The sequence below is a fragment of the Rhinatrema bivittatum genome, chromosome 18 (genome assembly GCF_901001135.1).
Source record: "Rhinatrema bivittatum chromosome 18, aRhiBiv1.1, whole genome shotgun sequence".
Classification (NCBI taxonomy): domain Eukaryota; kingdom Metazoa; phylum Chordata; class Amphibia; order Gymnophiona; family Rhinatrematidae; genus Rhinatrema; species Rhinatrema bivittatum.
In genome coordinates, this window is record NC_042632.1 from 35943141 (window position 1) to 35962718 (window position 19578).

General features: G+C 47.0%; 1 protein-coding gene across 2 annotated transcripts in view; it reads right to left on the bottom strand.

Moving 5' to 3' along the window:
* Positions 1 to 19578, bottom strand: part of NDST1 (N-deacetylase and N-sulfotransferase 1) — a 100380-nt gene that overhangs the window by 23938 nt on the left and 56864 nt on the right. For both annotated transcript variants that reach the window (XM_029583277.1, XM_029583278.1), the window contains exons 3-11: positions 18214 to 18696; positions 17554 to 17641; positions 15213 to 15367; positions 10237 to 10422; positions 7393 to 7521; positions 6338 to 6520; positions 5491 to 5587; positions 3659 to 3782; positions 1537 to 1711 (exon numbers count right to left, since the gene is read on the bottom strand). In XM_029583277.1, the coding sequence (XP_029439137.1) occupies positions 1537 to 1711; positions 3659 to 3782; positions 5491 to 5587; positions 6338 to 6520; positions 7393 to 7521; positions 10237 to 10422; positions 15213 to 15367; positions 17554 to 17641; positions 18214 to 18696 (1620 nt within the window). The remainder of the gene's footprint in view (positions 1 to 1536; positions 1712 to 3658; positions 3783 to 5490; positions 5588 to 6337; positions 6521 to 7392; positions 7522 to 10236; positions 10423 to 15212; positions 15368 to 17553; positions 17642 to 18213; positions 18697 to 19578) is intronic.

Here is a 19578-nt window from a genome sequence, read left to right on the forward strand (position 1 = left end):
AGGTTGGATTGCTTGTGTTTTGTGTTTGTATTTCTATCATTTTTTTTTTTATGTTTGTATTTCTATTATTATTATTATTTCTTTTTTACCACTGAGGATTATATTTACATATACATTTTTTAAAAAATATGAATTGCTTTGTGTCTGGCAGGATGATCAAAAGCACTCTCAGCATACGAATTGTCATATAGGTCAAAAAAATTATTATGATATGCCATATCAACATATGCTTATAGCATTCTGTGAAATTATTTTGCTTTTTTTTTTTTTCCTTTTTGGTTATCACCTTAATTTTCTACAATAAAAATTCTATTCTAACTAAAGGAAGTATGATATCTCCATATAGGTCAGGAAAGAAGTAAAAGTGATATTTCAAATTTGGATCAAAACTAAACAAAAAAAGAAATAGCAGGTGGAAATAGTTTAAAAAAAGGTCACTGTTAATGCCATGAAATTTCAGTGAGCAACGCACATACTGCACTGGCCCGATGGCTTAGTGGCAGTTCTGTGTGGCTGCCGATTGAGAGAGCTGGGTTCAATTTTCAAGCCCAGCATCTAAACCTGGGGCCAGCAGGGCCGAGGGTGGTGTGTGGAGGCTGCACTTACAGTCCCCGAGGGGAGGGAGTCATTACAAAACCGTAACACCTGCTGGCCAGACTCAGGGGGCGCACACACCCGGTTCCACCGGGGAAAAATGCTGGGTCCAAAAGTAAAACCCAAAAGGCATATACTGACAGATGTTTGCTACTATAACTAACGTGTTCAATATATATATATATATTTTTTTAGTTTTTGATTTTTACAGGCAGTGAAATGCTGCTCGGTGTATGAAACAGTTCACTTCCCAATCAGGTGGACTCCTAAGGAACCGATCCACATGTCGGTTCTTTCAAGAGATACTAGAAAATGGTCCAACAGTACTGCAAATGTGGGTGCACATTGTTTAAATAACATCTTTCGCTTGTCAACGTCCGCGACATTATAGAAGCCCTGAAGAGATCCATTCTCAAGCCTCCACAAAAAAAAAACCCAAAAAAAAAACAGTCAGCAGAAGGAAAACTCAACCTCCCCACCCCCTCCAGAAAAAGGGCTGAGCCGATGAGAGGTCGGGGGATGTACAAGGGAAAAGGCTCAGTTCTATTCTAACGGAGTATCCCTGCCCACAAGCACATCAGTGTGTGCGGGCACCTCCTGGCAGGTCACTCCGAAACTGGATGTAAAGATCTCAGATAAAGCCAGGGCAGACACCAACATCCCCTGCAGAAGCGTTAAGAGCGCTGCCTGTGTACGGCAGGGAAAATGGGAAGGCACTTCTGCACGAGAGTGAGAGATTATTCCTCTCTCTCTCTCTCTCTCTTTCATTCCCTGAGCTCAAGTCCAACCCCGAACCAACAAGCAGGGCAAACGTAAACCTCCCACCTTCAGCCTCGCACGTGCACGCTTCAGGGCTGGCCACAAGCGACGGACGACTGCGGCGGCCGATCCTGCTAGGGCGACGCCGCGACTCCGAGCGGCACGACAGCGCGACGGGATTACCTGGTACCAGGAGTACGCCCGGTCCGCGGGGTTGATGAGGATCGTGAGGATTTTGGCCTTCGGGAGCAGAGCCGCAGCACGCCTGGGGCCCACTTCTGAATCAAAGTAGTTGGCGCTCTTCTCATAGTAAAAGTCGGAGGTGGTGTTTGAAGGGATAGGGAAGAACTCCATATACCTGAGGAAGGGAATTCAGAGTGAGACGTCCTGCCTGCACGGTGGCTTGTAATACTGCCCCTTTCTCCGGATGGGTAAGCAAACGGTGGAAAGGCCATTGCCTCTGTGAGTGGCTGCAGTTTTGTAAGCTCACTGGTCAGAAGAACATATCAACACATTTCACCAGATAAGTATTTTCCCATTTAAACAGGGGAACACAATTAACACTTCTTAATGCTAAATTACCCACAGTACATGTCATGTGCTACAACGTGAGGCCACGAGGGCTTGTCAGGATGATCAGTGGCAGTACTGTACCCCGCCATGCGGAGAACTTTGTTTCATTCTCAGTTCAGGTTTTTTTTTGTTTCTCAGGCTGGCCAGGACTGGGCACGCTGCAGAGCCAGCACTCAAAGTCACTGAGGGGAGGGGAGGGGAGGAGTCTCAGTCATTAGACAACAGTGACACCTAGTGGCTGGATGCAGGGGCCCATGACTGCAGGATTCTGCAAGGAGCCCCAGTGCCTGGGCCTGTGGTCGAGGTAAGTGGGTAAGAGGAGCTGGGAGAGAGGGGAAAAAAAAAAATTCATCCACCGGGTAGCTGTTAAAGAAGTTGCAGCCCACCGGATCCCATCCCTGGTCCCGATTCAACCTCCCGAAAAAAGTAAGAGAGACTTCTGTGTATTCAGCGATGTCGAGATCTATGTTGCATTTTCCTAGTGCCAGTTCTTCCGGGAGTGGGAGAAGAGAGGCAAATGAGGCTAGGGGGTGGAGAGGGGGGGGGGGGGGACAGGGACGCTGAGGTCTGGGAGTGAGAAGGGCTGTAGGACTGCTATAGCCCCCTTCCCTCATCTACAGAGACTGGGATGGGTCTGTGAGGAAGGCCAAGTTTTCGTTTGCCTGCGGATGACGTTTCAGGCGGGTGCAGTCAGAAAGATGGATGGGTTATTCTCCTGCTTCTGAGTCCTGAGTGGCTACGGCCCAGACGACTGAGTAAATAAAAACAAAGCGGGTAAGGAAGAAGAAGGGGGGAAAAAAACCTGGAGTGATGGAAGAGAAAAAAGAAAAAGGAAAAAAAAAAGAGGCACTGAGTTTGTCAGGTCCCTGCTCTTTTCTTGTTTTCCCTTTGATATTATTTTCCTGATCTGTGGATGTGGGTTTATTCGCCCTCTGATTTAGTGGATTGCTGTTTGATGGATGATACGATGAATGGTTGTATTTTCCTCGGGGGGTTTTTTTTTCCTGTATTGAATAATTTCTTGTATTCCATCATCTTTTTCCCTAACAAGTGTATTCTTAGATGTAATTCAGAAATCTGCATAAATTATAAATAAAAAGACACTGAAAAAGACTGAGATGATAAAGGGAACGGAGAAAGGAAGGAAGGAGGGAAGTGTGGATGCTACGACTGTAAAGTGATAGGGGGGGGGGGGACGGGATGATTCTCACAGCCGTTTACTTCTTGTCATTTCCCGGTCTGCACTAAACGCTATGCGCAGGCTTCCACAGTGCACAGACCTTCAAGCCCTTCGGAGGGGAAACGTTTCCCAGGGGCAGGGCCAGAAAATAACGCACGCAGATTTGGATTTTCAAAATTTAGGGTGTGGGCTGTTTTTCCAGCCGTAAAAAAAATCTGCCTGCAGAAAAATCAGGTGCAACCTTTGTACCTTTGAAAACGCGGCACGAGGTCTCCAGGTAGAAAGTACCCGTGGGCTCAGGCCCTGTGAAAGGAGCCCCTTTCTGTACAGTGTGCGTCTGTGCTTACTGTCACGTCCTGCACTCAGCTGCCGGCCTTGAAGATTGCACGAAGCAACCGACCGACCGCTGGGCGGGTGGGAGATCTTTATGTCATGCATTCCTCCACCCTGCCCCCCTCTCCCCCCCCCCCCCAATAGCAACGGCTAGCTCGTTATAATGAAACCTCAGGCATAACCTTTTAAAACGAGCGAGGGGGCAGGAAAGCGCATTACCAGTCAATGCCTTTGTGGTAATTGTGTCCATTGAAGAACTGGATCTCCTCAAAGGTCTCCGAGCTGGGGTAGTTACTGCTTAGGTCCGGGTGCATCCCCAGGAACAGGTATAGGGCCGTCGTCCCTTTTTCAAGAGAGAAAAATTCACAAAGTGAATCCAAGCATCTGCTAATACCTGGACAGCATACGACACCACAACGCATCTCAGCGGGCTCGCCGGCAGCCCGAGGCTTCCTTCAACCCAAGGAAATCCACTGAATTCCAGAAACTTTTACCCGCTACGAATAAGCAATAGTTTGAAGGGGCAAAGAACACATGTCTGGCTCATCCGTTATACGCAGACAAGTCATTCATGTCCATGGGTCAGATCAAAGAAAAAAAACAAAAAAAACAGGCCGCTCTATCAATGCTTTCAACTGCAATACTCTGTAATGAAGAAAACCCACATAAAACAAATTATGAAGTCACAACTCAAAAATCAAAAGCATATTGTACAGGAAGGCTCCAACAAAGGACTGTATGTCTAAACTGTACAATATCTTGCTAGGAGAACTAAATAAGGAACCCTCACACATTAGGATCTGGAACGAGTAGCTTAGAAAGCCACGGAAACCACAGCAATGACAAGTTCTCCGCACACAATGATTCAAGTGCTCATGTGCAGTCAACTCTAAAAAAAAATAAAAAATCCCAATACATAATCCTCCTCAGAGCACATCTGGCCCCAATGAAACAAACACTGGAAAGTCTGCAGTGCCGATGGGTGGGAATGTCCAATCCTAAGACGATTCTGCTCGTCAGTTAGGAGACTGGACAAGTAAAATTAAAAAAAAAAAAAAAAATCAGAGTCCAAAAACATTCCTATTGGGATACAGAGAAGGGAATGCAGGCTTAGGCGCATACACACACAAATCTGGTCCTACACTTATTTCAAAATATGTACATCCCCCGTCTATCCCACCACACTGGCAGAGAAATGGAATTGGGAAACAAACACCAACTGGTCCAGCTGTTGAGCAGTGGCTGGCCAAACCCTGGAGGACACCATGGAGAAATAATTGCATCACTAAGTACATAGCTATCTGGACACCCTTTGCTGGAGCAATGGAAGCAGCCTATGAATATGACCCAGGACAATGGAGCCTATAAGTAGGACAAGGTAGTCAAGATCATTGACCAACCCAATCAACAACCCTCAGAAAGCACCATGCTGTAAGATACGTAATTTAACTTAATCTGAGACTCCCCTGCTTCTGCTACAACTATATAATGATGAAGTCTTCACATGTTAAAGGGAGAGTGATTCACAAAGGTATGTAATAAAACTCAAAAGGAGATACACCTCACCAATCTAAAAAAAAAAAAAAAAGTACTGAATAGTTAAGGACCTTGTACATTCTGTATCTCTGTTCATGAAAACGCAGCGAAAGAAAAGCAATGAAGATCCTAGCACGCATAAAATCAGTTGTGAATGTTACATCTCTGAATTGTTTTTCCAGCTGATCGCCGTCACAGTTTGAGCCCCAGACATAATTATAGGGTCCACATCGCACAAGGACTCAAAGATCTCAGCATGCAAAAACAAGCAAAGCAAAACACTTAATGGAATCCAAAAGCTAAATAATCCAGAGATACACCTAAGGGGCATCATACAAAATGATTAATCCGAGGAAGCACAATAATTATCTTGTGCCTCCCCCCCTTGTAACGTCTCTCAAGCTGGTTCTCCTAATGACGACAGCACGCAAGATGAATTTTTCAGGAGTAAGCAGAACAGGTGAGGCGACAGGTGCTGGGGGCGCAGCAGGTGACATGGAAGGAAGTGACATTACCTGTTTTCTGAGGCCCAATGATGAGCAGCTTCGGGAACCGGTCACAGGTTTTCTCCTTCGACCAAATGTCTTTGTGCCGCTTGTCTTCACAGGGGTCCTGATATAACACAAGGCAAGAACGGCATCAGAAACACAGCTGGCGAGGAAAGCTTTAGTGGCGCTGCGGTAGTAGCTGAACGTTTTAGGCTTGTATTACTTTTTTCGTGCATTCCGTTAGTGTTCAAATAAGTCTTTCATACATCAGTGAATGCGCATTTTCTCTAGACTAACTGCAGTTTGCATTCCCTCACACGAGAGATCAAACCACCTTAATCCTGGACTACCTAGTCCCTTCCAGGTAGGCGGTTTCATTCCTGAACTAATTACTCCAGTAGCAAACAATACTGAATTAAATGTACGTGCATGCAAGTTTGACATCAACTCCAATAATGAGGAAGAATCGGACAGCAAACTAATCCACATTAATATTGGCGTAGAAATCTGATTAACTAATAAAGACCTACATGCCGTATTAACTAATCCAGAAATAAGAGGTTTTGTGTATAAAAAAAAAGTACACATTTTTTTTATACAATGTGCCAAGAATGTAGCAAGAAATCCATAAATCGTATTGGGACTAAGTCTTGTAAAACACAATAAATCTGCCTTCTTTCACATCCACCAGTCTACAGGATAAAGGTAAGATAGAATCGAGCAGGCTGCAATACATGAGCAGGTTATCAGAGAAAATTTGAGCTTGAAGAGTGAAAGGAAAATCTAAAAGCTTTTCTGTTATGTCCTGACACTCGCTCCGGGATTCTCTTCTCTTGTTCCCCCCCCATTAAAAGGTCCTATCAAGCTCCTGTACCTGCCACAGAGGGTCCTTCTCCTCGGGGAAGATCTGGAAATATCTCTGTGCAAGCTGGATGGGAGGCAGTGTCTGCAGCTTCAGGTTAGTCCAGGAGTTCAGGAAGCGGACCAAGTGCTTGAAGGTGTACAGGCCCAGGCGGTCATTCCCGTAATTCGACAGGTGAGTCATAAAAATGCTGATCTGAAGCAGAGGGGAGAGAGAGAAAGGTTCACCAGCTGGCCCTTACATGCACCCTTTTAGGGCTCCTGAAAGAATTGAAAATGTGCGTTTAAAATCTGAGAACAGGCCCTATCAATGCAGATTTTAGTGGGAGATCTCTGTCGAGCACTTCCTTCCGTCCACATTTCCAAAACTGCTATGCAGAATACGGTAAACCCGAATCTCTGCAGAGGGCAGGCCTGGAATGAGAAGGCAGGATGAGGACGACTACAAAGGCAGAAGACACTAGAGAATTCACCCTTCAAGGGGGGGTTGCTATAAACAGACATCCCTGCAAGCTGCCGGCTTCTGGACCATTCTGCTACCATCCGCGCGAGGTATTGCGACCATTTCTCACGAAAACTATACTCAGGTAGGAAAGGGTTTGGTACTTTTAAACAAGTTGAGAGTCTGGACAGAAGTTTGGAGGAATGCAGACTTGCACCCAGTTCCTCCTCAGTGTCAAGAACTAAAGCGTTATCTCAACCTCCCCCATTCCCAGGAGAGGGTGGTTACTCCGATTCAGGCTCGATATCATTTGAGGAGCACAGCGACGGGTAGTTCTCATTGCGACTCTCCCATCAGACGTGTAACATAACACAAAAAAAAAAAAGAGGCACTCACATTTGCAAAAAGTGTGATTTAGAGCATTTTTGGCCAATGAAGTGGCTCCAGCCCTTAACTGCCTAAATATTCATCGCTCTGTAATTCTGCGCATAGGATAGCCCCCCCCAACACCATGGTATTAAATAAAGTAAAAGAAAAGTCACGGTTTTAGGGAAAAGCTGCTTTTTCCTGGCACCGGTGCCTCTGTTCTCTCAGAAGACCCAAGTTCTAGGTTCGGCAGCACTCACGGGGTTCAACAGCACGGTCAGGAAAAGTTCCCCTCCGTTAATGATCTTGTCGAGTTCGCTCGAGCCACCCGGGTATTCGTTATAGAAGATGGTGTGTGTGAATAAGCCACAGGTCTGCCGAGGAAGAACCTGCAAGGAGGAAGAAGAATTAGTCAGGGAGGGTAAGCACTTCAGACAGGAAGAGAGACACCGGGGATGATACAGATAGCACTAGATTAAAGCTAACACTGTGATTGTACAGGAGGCCTGTGATACCTCATGGATGGCTGTTGTACATGATCAGAAATGTCCAGAAAAGCTAAGTCACGTCTAACTTGTATTGTTCCGTTCTAGATCACACCGATCTCCAAGTTGGTGATGCAGATGGGCCGACTGAGGCAACCGAGGATATCGACGTGGTTGATGAGGGAATTCCTATGATCTTCCATCACTCCCTGCCCGGCCTTCACTCCCCCAAGCGCATAGGAGGGGATTAGAGATGTAGGTTCAAGTGAGGAACATCTTCTCAACACTGCTACTTCAAGGAGGAGGAAGAGAACAAGAAAGAGAAACTTCTATAGGCCTCTGCTGGAGGAGAACACCCCCTGTGCCCATGTCACTGTCTTCTCCTGTTGCAGCTCCCGTCTCGACGACTCTCTTTAAATGCAGCCAGCGGGCAAGCTGGACAAAGATGTATCTGTGGTTGGCGATTTTAAACAGGCGTAGAGACACAGGGCAGTTGCATGTGCTACATTAAGAGGACAATCTTCAGAAAGGGATGTACTAAAGCGTGGGAAGGATGTGGCAGGCAGGCCGTCTGAAGACGGCCTGCCTGCCACATGGCCAAGCCCCATGTTCTCCTGCAATGCACGCACTTTTACGTAGATGGAGAGGAGACCTTATGGGGGAGTCTGGTCAGAAGAGGAAAGGTAGGATGACATTTTCAATTCTTCACACACTTTTCCAGCAAAATTCAACCCACAGAAGGCGCAGGTGCAGGTGAGAGCAGTTGTGCCCCCGGCAATCTTTAAAAGCAAACGTACACCCGCACTTCTGCTCTAAGAATTGGTGCAAAGCTCACAGGTAAAAAGACCAAGAGATCTTCACATCAGCGTTGGGCTATTCGAATGTTGCTCCCTTTTAAACTCAAGAGGTATTTTGGCGGTGTCCCTTTGTGACCGGCCGCAAGTTCTTTTGGACGTTTCTGCGGTCTGTGGTCGACTCGTTCTGCTGCTGCTCTCGCGGTACGACAAGAGGGGGGAGCCTTGTCACGCGATGCAACCCTGACAGAACGAATGCACCCGACGGACAGCAGGCACTGCAAGAGACTCCGGGACAATCAAAATAAATATCCTGAAGCGACACGAATCAGGAGAGAGACTTCTGCTTTATATAAAAGTAATGAAACGGAGAACTTTACTGCCTACTGTTTCGGAAAAACCTGGAATGGAGATTCACAAGTGTTAAAAAAGAAAAAAAAAAGTCATCCACAGATTATAAAAGGGATGGAAAAATTCCAGGCGACCACAAAAATGTCAATCTTGGTGCCTGCCAGCAGAACCCCAGTGACTAGAGAGAGAGGGAGGTGGTGCTGTGGTGCAGCAGAGTCAACGCTGCTGCAGCCCTGCCGAAATAGTGTATTTGTTTTCATGTGGATACAAAGGACATTCATGGGGTGTCTACATGGCTCTTCCTTCTGCCTGATCCAAGCAGCTTTTCTTCAGACCAACTTCTTGTTTTTCCTCACGAGAGGGAAAACCCTATCTGCTTTTGCCACAGCTGCTCTTCCGCACTTCGCTCTTCACAGACTACAAAGGAGCCAGCGTGCACCAAGCCTTTTACGTACATCACCTTTGAATCCATGTTCAAAACCCCTTTAAAACGGTTACTCAAAGGTTATCCATCTAAATAGAAAACATGGCATATTCAGCCACTTATCCAGCTAAGTTATAAGTTATGGCTGGATAAGTAGTTAATCGGCTAGAATTTAGCTGGATCCCTGCCGAGAGCGAAGTAGCATCCTTGGGGAGCACCAGAAGCATAAACCGAGCGAGGTCGGTGCTTCCAGTGCTGCCTATCGGAGGCAGCGCTAGAGCCGCCGGGTGAGCGAGACCCTCGCTCCCGGCAGGGATGGTTTCTGTCACCGGGAGGGGGGGGTCTGGACTAACTTCTTTTCAGACTGCGTGGGCGAGTGGGGGCCACAATTCCAAATTTTTAATTTAAAAAACGGGAGGGAGTGCGGGAGAGGAAGAGATTAGGTAAGACGGCCCAGAAACGATTGTTCTCCAGCAATTTAAACATAGCCAGTTAGGTTTTTAAAGTTATCCGACTACATGTAGTGTGATAACTTTACGCAGGTATATTCAGACGGACATTTATTCAGCTGACTATGCTGAACAAGTTATCCGGCTCTCGTCAGCCCGATAACTTCTCAACTAAACGGCCTCCTGAAATTAAGATAGCCGATGCAGTTGTGGAGCACATACGGATGCCGTCTCCACCTTTATCACTGCTAGTAGGGAACTTCCTCACCCAGGGCTAAAATTATGAAACCAGTGCCCATAACGCTTCCAAGACCAAGGTCTTACAAAATCCACTGCAAGCATCACTTCTCACTAAGCCACCCATCGGCCCAGGGGAAGATAAAAATAGGAGCGATCCATTCACAGACAGAGAGAGAGTCTGTTCTGTCCAGCCCTAGCAAATAGGTCATGAAGTGACATGCATCAAGTGAGATGATCCTAATCCAACTCGCCAAAGGAGATTAGACGGGGTTAGATTCTGAGATACGCCTAAGTCTCCATTATATGACCTCCCCCTCCGCCTTTTACAGCAAGTTTCACTGTAAGGGACTGCATCACCTACCATGATCCCACTGTGCATAAAGCCTCGTCGATATCGAGCTGGTTTTAAGTGGGGGTACTCCTCTGTACTTGTGATTTTGATGCCCCAGATCTGCTTCCATGCCTCATACAACTGTACATGAACCGGGTATACCCCAGAATGATGGGGGGCTACTGCATACGCCATATCTGTGGGAATGCCATGCTCCTGCCAGGAAAACGAAAGAAAAAAAAGAAAAATCACAAATTTTGGATTCCAGCGCCAGAGATCTCTTTCCAAATATTACAAATCCGATCAATTTCTCTCATTGGGTGACCAGAGAATTGGATCAAGGGAGAGCGCTAGACATAGTGTTCTTGGATTCTAGCAAGGCCTTTGACACGGTTCCACACAGAAGACTTATAAGTAAATTGTGAACCCTTGGCATGGATCCTAGAGTGACTGAGTGGGAGGCAACAAAGTGCAGTGGTAAATGGAGATTTCTCTGAGGAGGGGGTGGTTACTAGTGATGTGCCTCAGGGATCGGTCGTTGGACCGGTTCTTTTCACACTTTTGTGAGCGACATAACGGAAGAGTTGTCGGTGAAGGTTTGTCTGTTTGCCAATGATACCAAAATCTATAACAGGGTGGACAGCCAGGAAGGAGTGGAAAACATGAGGATGGATCTAGCAAAGCTCAAGGAATGGTCTAAGGTCTGACAGCTAAGATGTAATGCTAAAAAATGCAGAGTAATGCATTTACAGTATTGGAGGTGAAATTCTTCTAAGCAAAAAGGAAGATCGGGATCTGGGGGTAATTGTATCTGATGATCTTAAGGTCACCAAACAAATGGATAAAGCAAAGGTAAAAGTGAAAAAAAGATGCTTGGCTGAATAGGGTGAGGAATGGTCAGCAGAAAAAGGGAGGTAATATTGCCCCTGTATAAATCCCTGGTGAGATCTCACGTATGAAGTTGTGGAGACCGTACCTACAAAAGGGTATAAACAGGATGGAGTCAGTCCAGAGGGCGGCTACTAAAATGGTCAGTGGTCTTTGTTCTGAAGTATATGGGGGATAGATGTAAAGATCTAAACATGTATCCCCTAGAGGAAAGGCAAGATAGGGGAGATATGACAGGCACACTCCAATATCTCAAGGTTTCCATGCCCAGGAATTGAGCCTTTTTCAGTGGAAAGGAGGCTCTAGAACAGTGGTTCTCAACCTTTCTAATGCTGTGACCCCGCAATACAGTTCCTCATGTTGCAGTGACCCCTCGCCCCGCCCTCGCCCCGTGAGGGTGGGGTGAGGGCGGGGCTTTGGTCATATGGGGGCGGGGTTATGGATGGGGTTGGATTTTAGTGCACACTTATCATTTAATTATGACATTTATAATGTGAATGTAACTCAACTCACCATAGGTTCTCACATGCATGGCACCTGACCCATGATCGTCACGGGGCTAGATGTAAAAGTACAGTTTGTATCCACAGGAACCCCCCTGACCCACAATAATGGATGTAAAGCAGAATTATGACATTCCCCATACAACTCACCCTACAAAAAAGATATTCTGGTTCTAGTGACATCTCAGTAACAGCAACTCAAACTCCTTCTATTTCCAGGCTCAATAGCCCTACTTATAAAAAGACAGCAGTTTACCACCAATGCATGTCCTCTGAGAAAACACAACAAATAAGACCGATACAAACGCTTACATGCTAGCAAAATATCTCATCTCGGTAACAGACACAGAACCGACCTAACATACTCCCAGGATCTGTAGTAATGCACATAAACTAATCCGCACACAGTTACACCTGTATTATGGAATACACTCAAACAGGAGCAACCCTATCTATGAAAAGGCAACACTACAAATATTAAATCAGGTCCTAAAAACCAATACACCTCTTATTAGGAAAACAGAACTAGCAAGCAGCTATAGATCCCCACACAGAAATAATTGTAAAACTATACTATACTAATAAGCAGAATAAATGTTTCAAAACAGCTATGAACATCCAACAATTAAAAACACATAAAAACTATTAAACATTCTCCAAACACCAATAAAATATTTCAAAAAAGCAGACATCACACAATTAAAATGGCAGTCAAGAAAAATAAACTTAAAAAGCCACCTTTACTTACCCCCTCCAGCAGCTCTCCTACTCCCCTTCCCTGCAGGCCGTGGCACTCACCAGAAGCAGCAGTAGAAGCTAAGCTCTATACTTATGGTCCTCTTCCTTAGTGCCCATGTCTCTCACACACACACACACCATACCAGTCATGCCCCCATGACCAGTTTCTGTCTCTCACACACCAATCATCTCCCAAACAGTCTTTGGCACACACACACCAGTCACCTTCCTGAACAGTTTCTCTCATGCCATACACACACACACACAGGCTTCCCACTCCCGTGTTCTACTTACATATACGGGCTTCTCACTCTCATAATCACTTTCTCTGTCTCTCTCTCTCTCTCACACACACACACTCACTCACTCACCAGTCTCTCACTCCCATGCTTGTTCTCTCCACATGCACAGGCTTCTCATTCCCATAATCACTTTCTCTCTGTTACACACACACCAGTCTCTCTCATTTCCATGCTCACTCTCCACATGCACAGGCTTCTCATTCCCTGAATCACATTCTCTCACATTCACACACACACACCAGTTTTTTTCTCTCACACACACCATCACCTTACCAAGCAGTCTCTCTCTCTCATGCATGCACACTCACCCTGGTTTCTCACTCCCATGCTTTCTTTCACCCCCACAACACCAGGCTTCTTACGCCCATGCTTTCTCACATACCCAGACTTCTCCCTTCCATGCTTTTTCTCTCTCTCACACACACACATCAGTCACCTCCCTGACTAATGTCTCACACTCTCACACACACATCAGTCATCTCCCTGAGCAATCACTTTCATTGTCTCTCACATACACACACACACATCAGCTCTCTGACCAGTCAATCACACACAGGCTGGCTGGCTGCTTCTCTCTCTTTCTCTCACTCACTTCCTCTTCTCCCCCGAGCACAAATGGGAGCTGCAGCAGCCTCGCTGGCCAAGAAAGAAGAATCCCATCGGCCGCGGGAGGCTCGTGCTGCTCTCTCCTTTCTCCATTACCGGCTGCTTCAACTGCTCGGGGGCCGATGCTGCAGCCGCCGCTGCTACTTTTTCGCGCGGCTCTCTCTCCTTCCCGCGCACCACGATTCACTTCCTGTTCCGGGTCACGGGAGGGGGGGGGGGGGGCAGGCGCAGGAAGAAGAAAAGGCCCAGCCGCGGGTGCAGAGCTTCTTCTAGCGCCGCTGCCGTTCCTGCTGGGCTTGAACGTGCTGACAGCCCGGCGGCAACGGCAGCGGGAGAGACCGGGAGCGTGCGACCCCTGCGTTTTGGGCGTTCGACCCCCGCCGGGGTCGCGACCCATAGGTTGAGAACCGCTGCTCTAGAACGAGGGGTCACGAGGTGAGGGTGAAAGGGCCAAGACTCAGGAGTAATCTTAGGAAATATTTCATTACAGAGAGGGTGGTAGATTCATGGAACAGCCTCTCCGTGGAGATGGTGGAGACAAAAACAGAATCTATTTCAAGAAAGCAATGGATAAATACAGGGGATCTCTAAGGAAGCACTGAGATATACAAAGCTAAATTAATTGGATGGAAGGGCAGGCTGGATGAGCCATGTGGTCTTTTATTGTCATCATTTTTCTTTAAGAGGGTCAAGGGTCCTCTTCCCACTCCAGAGAAAATGAGAAGCAGAAACAACCTTGAAGTTGAACCAAGACATAACATGGCAGAAGGCCAAAGGCTCCGTCTGAAGGCAGAGATTCCTGGGAAGCTGTGAAGGGATCCTAGGGGATGGGATAAAGTGCATAACCAGGTTTGCTGATTTCTGCATTAATATCTAGATTACAGGTGCGTAGCCCTGGGAAGTGAGTCGAACTTGATGGACTTCTGCTCCTTTCTCAATCTACCTGACCATGATCCAATTTTCACAAGATTTAGGTGTTAAGATCTGAATTTATGCTCTCCTAACACTCAATATGAGCATCCGTTTTCTCCTGATACCTGCACAGTATGGCCTGGACCATGAATATTCTGGGTGTATATTGGGCACCCAGAATTTTTTTTTTTTCGCAAATTTATCTTTTTAAATGATTCCGCTTCTGTGGTCCCTCCTACTTAGTATCGCGACGATACTAGTAGGATGAGCCTTTGAGTGTGGCAGATCTTCACGCCAAGCTCGGGCTGGCATAAAATTTGCCGCATTGCAAGGGTGTATTGGCCATTTGGGAAATTTTTCGTATCGCGGGGATTAACTAACGGCCTCATCTACACGTACTTTACATGTGAAGAGCGCTATTAGCTACGCGCGCGATTGGAAGCGCGTTTTGGACGGGCTAATCCCCGTATTGCATCAGGAGTTATGGATGCGCGTCCAAAACGTGCGTCCAATTGCATTTCAAGCCATGCGCGGGCCGCGGTGCACGGTACTGCATCGGCCTTGCTAGTTAGACCCTGAATATCAGATTTATTTATTTAAAATTTTTTTGTACACCACTTAAGCAATGTAGGTCGATTACGGCAGTTCACAGAAGGTACATTCCCAATAAAAACAGAGCTAGCATAAAAACATACATTAAAATAAAGTAATAACAGAAAGTCACGCATTCAAAACAAAGGGAAAAAGAAGACAATGTTTCGTGGTACTCATGGGGGTGACAAGGATAGGGCGGCTCAAACAAGGCCAGGTAGAGCTTAGTCTGCTGTTGCCTGCCTGTAAGCGATGGTGCATAAATAGGTTTTTAGATTTTTCTTGAATTCCCTTGTATTCGTCTGAAGCCTGAGGTGATCTGGAATAGAGTGCCATAGGATGAGACCTGCCACCGAGAAAGCACGACATCGGGTGAGGTCAAGCCTGGCAGATTCTACGTAACCTCCAAAAAAAACCCCACTCTGCCTTTCATTTGTCCCCCAAGTCCACATCTGGCAATACTCACCATAGCAAACTTCTTGTTCATCATCATCTGCTCAGCCAGAACGGACTGATTGTGGAAAAGGTGCGGCTGCATGTGACTCCACATGTGGGGGAACCACCAGAATTCTCTGACGTAGGAGAGGAGCAGGTCGTCTCCCTCGTCCTCCGCATCGGTACCTGGCGGGGGCAGAAGGCAGAACTCTGGACGGTGCAAGAATCAACAGGTCACAGCCGACTGGTCGAGTCGTGTCACGTGGTCAGACAGCGTTACCAACCCCCCCCCCGGGATCGAGAACCTGAGGAAATGATTTGGGGAGTCTGCCGCTGAAGTAACGTCGGGGAACGCTAGGTATTTAGAGGCTGACATTCAGCGAGCCAGTAAGCGGGGGGGGATTATCCGGGTAACACAGCTATAGCCAGGGTAAGTGTTCCACTAAAGGTACCCGGGTAACTTTATACCCAGCTAATGAGTTATCCAGGGAGCAGGGGAAAAAAAATATTTAAATCTTTGGGTGTTACCCGGATAAACCCTTTGACTATCAACCTCTGAGCGGTTTTCTCATAGAACGTAAAATGGAAAAACCTCTTTAATATATCTGACCTGGGTAATTTTCTACATTTTAAGGATATATTTAAAGAGTTTCCCCGAGAGAGTGGTGGAAAAGGACTTCCAGTGGAGATTATAGGAGCCAAAACTAATTCAAGCCCGCATGGGACAGACAAAAAGGGACTTTAGCGGCAGAGGGAGGGAGGGAGACTACCAGTTATAACGCAGCAGGCAAATATTAGTATCGGTAGGGAGTGTAATCCTAGTCTCCTTATCCTATCAGACCACCTACTCCTGCACTTCAGCAGGACACTGCTTTAAAAAAAAAATAAAAAAAATCTAAGGGTAGGAAGAAACATCCCTCAATTTGGCAGACACACAGACTTCTTGGCCCTGCTCCATAAATCCAGAACGACCAAGCAGATTCAAACTCAGCCCTTTCCCGGTTGGTCCCGAGCCAGCTCGGGGACACGGCTCGTTTAGCAGAATTCCGACGACGCTGGGTGACAATAACTCTTCTGCTCATTCACAAATGCTCTGCACCAGTAGAAAACTCGCATGTTTGCCTTCCCAATGGAATATTGCGTTTATCAAGGGGGAAATCGCCTCTGAAGGCATCATTACTTGCAAACTTACTGGGATTTTTATTTAAAAAAAATAAAGGCCGAGGCAGGGAAATCCCTTAGACAATCACATACATGTAAGCACGTGCCCTGTGCATGCCACCCTTTCCGCGGCACACAGTGTAACACAGCTATGCCTGTATCCCACCCTACGTGATCTATGAGGGCAAAAACCAGGAATGCCAGGCAGCACGGCTGAATCTGCTAAGGGTTATTATAATGTGGCTCTTGGATTCACCTAATTCTATCCCAATGCAATCTGATGGGGGAGGATGACCCCTTCCCCCTCTCGTTCCCTCTCTCTCTTTTTAAGCCTTCAGATCTCCCTGTTTAAGCAGAAGCTGGCCCTCGTGCCTTCCTCCCAGCCGACAGTTAATTTCTGCAGGGGGTAAGGGAGCGACGGGCTACAGCCGTTAACTGTGCAACACATCTCACCACTGTTAAAAATCTTTGTGATGGAGATCCCTTGCCTGTAGCGATGGTCTCACTACGCAGTGATAAAATACTCACTTTATAAATAGTAAAATCAAAAACACATTGGCATGATAGACAGAGCTGTAAAAAAAAACAAAAACCCCCAAAACATCAAGATTTTAGAGCTGCAAGGGAAGTCTGAATTAACATCAAAAGAAGGCTCAAACGAGAGATTTCAATCCCTAGGGCAGGATTTAAGGAACCGGGCAAGCCAAGAGTCCCTTTCAAAACAGTCGCTGAATTTCCTGCAAACTTCTGGAAGGGAAACATCGCCACAGAATCTTCAGTAAAAATCTCCACACGACTCCCGCCCGTGACGGCTTAAGTTTAAGGGACGAGCCCAAGCCCCTCCGGTGCCTCGGGGACTGGCGTTCTGGCTCTGTGGAAGGTTTCCCCATCCCCAGGGTCTGCAAGAAATTCCATCCTCGGGCACAAAAGACACCACCGATTTCGAAAAAGCACACATTTCGTTAAAAAATCTGCCCCAAAACTGAAAGTTCACAGGCACACACTGGGCGCATTCTCGTTTTTTACAGGAATGACGTCTGACGCCGCTCAGATCCCCCGCTCAAGGCGGAGATTTTTTGTCTTCCTCTGTTTATACCCAGCCAAGAAAGTCCACTAGCAAGTATCAGGTATTAGGAAAGGCAACGCACTCTTCAGACCCCGTGCCACCCCCATCGCCGCTCTCCTGCTGAGCCAGCACCGCGTCCTCTTACCGGTATGGAAGAATTTCCCTGAGTAGCCCAGGTTGAAGGTGAAATTCGGGATGTGAGTGCGCAGTTCGTTCTGGGTGTCAAATAAAGCCTGCAAGAGGGAAAAGGAACCTGTCATGATCAAATGGGACCCAGTCGTCTAACTCCCCCATGTGAGCTCTGGAGTATCCCAGGCCTCACACTCCCATCCTCTATAGGCTTCAGGACCCTCAAGCTTTTGTCAAGATCGATGGATACAAATGATCGACGGCTGATCTAAAATATCCCTCACGTCATCACTTTGGCTTCTTTTTGGAGACGGGCTCTGCCTTTCCTTATGTAACCGCATGACTTGTATTATTCATTCATTGCGTTGTATATCTATCAGTGGTGGCTGGTAGGCCACAAAATAAGTGGTGTGACAAGGTGACATCTCCCCCCTTCACGTCCTCTCATGCCCTCTGCCCTGTCCATCTCTCTCTCTACTGCTCCCCACCCTCATCCTTATTTTTCTTATGGTGGCATCTCTGTGCTCTGTATAAAGCTGTTTCCATTTAGAAGAACAGGCATTTTGGTGGTGCAGTTGGACCACTGCATCTTAACCCCAGCCAGCACCGATATCTAGGTTTACCTCGTACTGCCTACAATAATCAGCACTGGAGAAAAATAAACATATGATTATACCTTCACATCTTCAACCTTCATACGAGTGCCTTCCTTGCCCACAAAGATGTCATCGATATCCACCAGGACGTAGCGGTCCAGGGCAAGAGAGAGTCTCTTGCCGGTCAGGAAGGAAACGGCATCCACAAACACCAGCTTGTGGAGCCAGAAGTTCAGGTTGTTGCCAAATAGCACTCTCTGGATGCCGTCATGGAGGCCCAGGTCCTGAACCACGGTGGTGTGCAGCGCCGCATCCACGCTCATGTGCGGTATGGACTCTGCGGACTTGGTCTTGGCCAGCAGGACTGGCTCGTAGGTGGAGTGGTTGGACTGGAAGACCGTCCAGTCCTCACCGGGGAGCAGGCCCTTCTCCACCTCACTGGGGCGGGTTATGTACAAGAGAGGCGATTTCGGATTGATGCTGCAGTCCTTCAGTCCCAAGTTGGAGTGGAGAAAGAGGGGGAAACCTTTCAGCTGAGCACTTAATAAACTGTTTTCATTGGCCTACAAGAGAGAAAAATACAACTAATATGAGGTGTCTTCAGCTATAAGAGAACCTGCAGGAAAAAAAAAAGTGCCAGACAGAGAGAAAGCGTGTGTGTGTCTGTGAGAGAGAGAGAGATTAAAAATAGCCAAATTCCTGAAAGGATATGTGGGAAAGAAGGAAGATATAAGCAAAGAGAAGAGATGTCAAGTGTAAGAGGAAACAGTATACAATACATATATATACCGGTATATATTTTTTTTCCTGCCTTTTAGCCACGTCAAAGCAGATTACAGTCAATCCCTAGATCAGCTCTGTAGCACCTCGCCAGTAACTGAGGGAGCTGGAAATCACTTATAACTGTGCTGCTGCCAGAAGCGATTCTAGACAGGTTAGAACGCAACAGAACCCAGGGGCAGGAAAGTTCTAATGGGGAAGCCGTCCAGACGTCTAATGAGAGGCAGGGCAAGGTTCCAAAGCCACTCGCCCGGGGAACCCTCCCTGCGCACGGGCGGAGCAGAAACTCTCTACTTTTATCCCTGGGATCTGGGAGAGGTGGAAATTCTCCTATTTTCAAACCTACGCCGTCCCCAGTCTCAGCAGCGACGTGCGCCCTTGGGGCAACCTTCAAGGGGAAAAGCACGCGCGCACCTTCGCTCCGAGAACTGGCGCAGCATCCACGAGGGAAAGCACCGGCAGACTCTGCAAGAATGCGGACGCTTGTGAATAGTTCCCCACCACACACGAGATTTTTTTTTAGCTTGGTTTGTTACCAAACCATCTTACTCCACAATAACGCCGAGGTGCTTATTTTATGGCTTTCCTTTCTCCTATCAGCTACATGGCGGGGGTTTCTCTCCAGCTCCCAGCACCTGACATGTTTTATCCATGGCTTGGAGGCA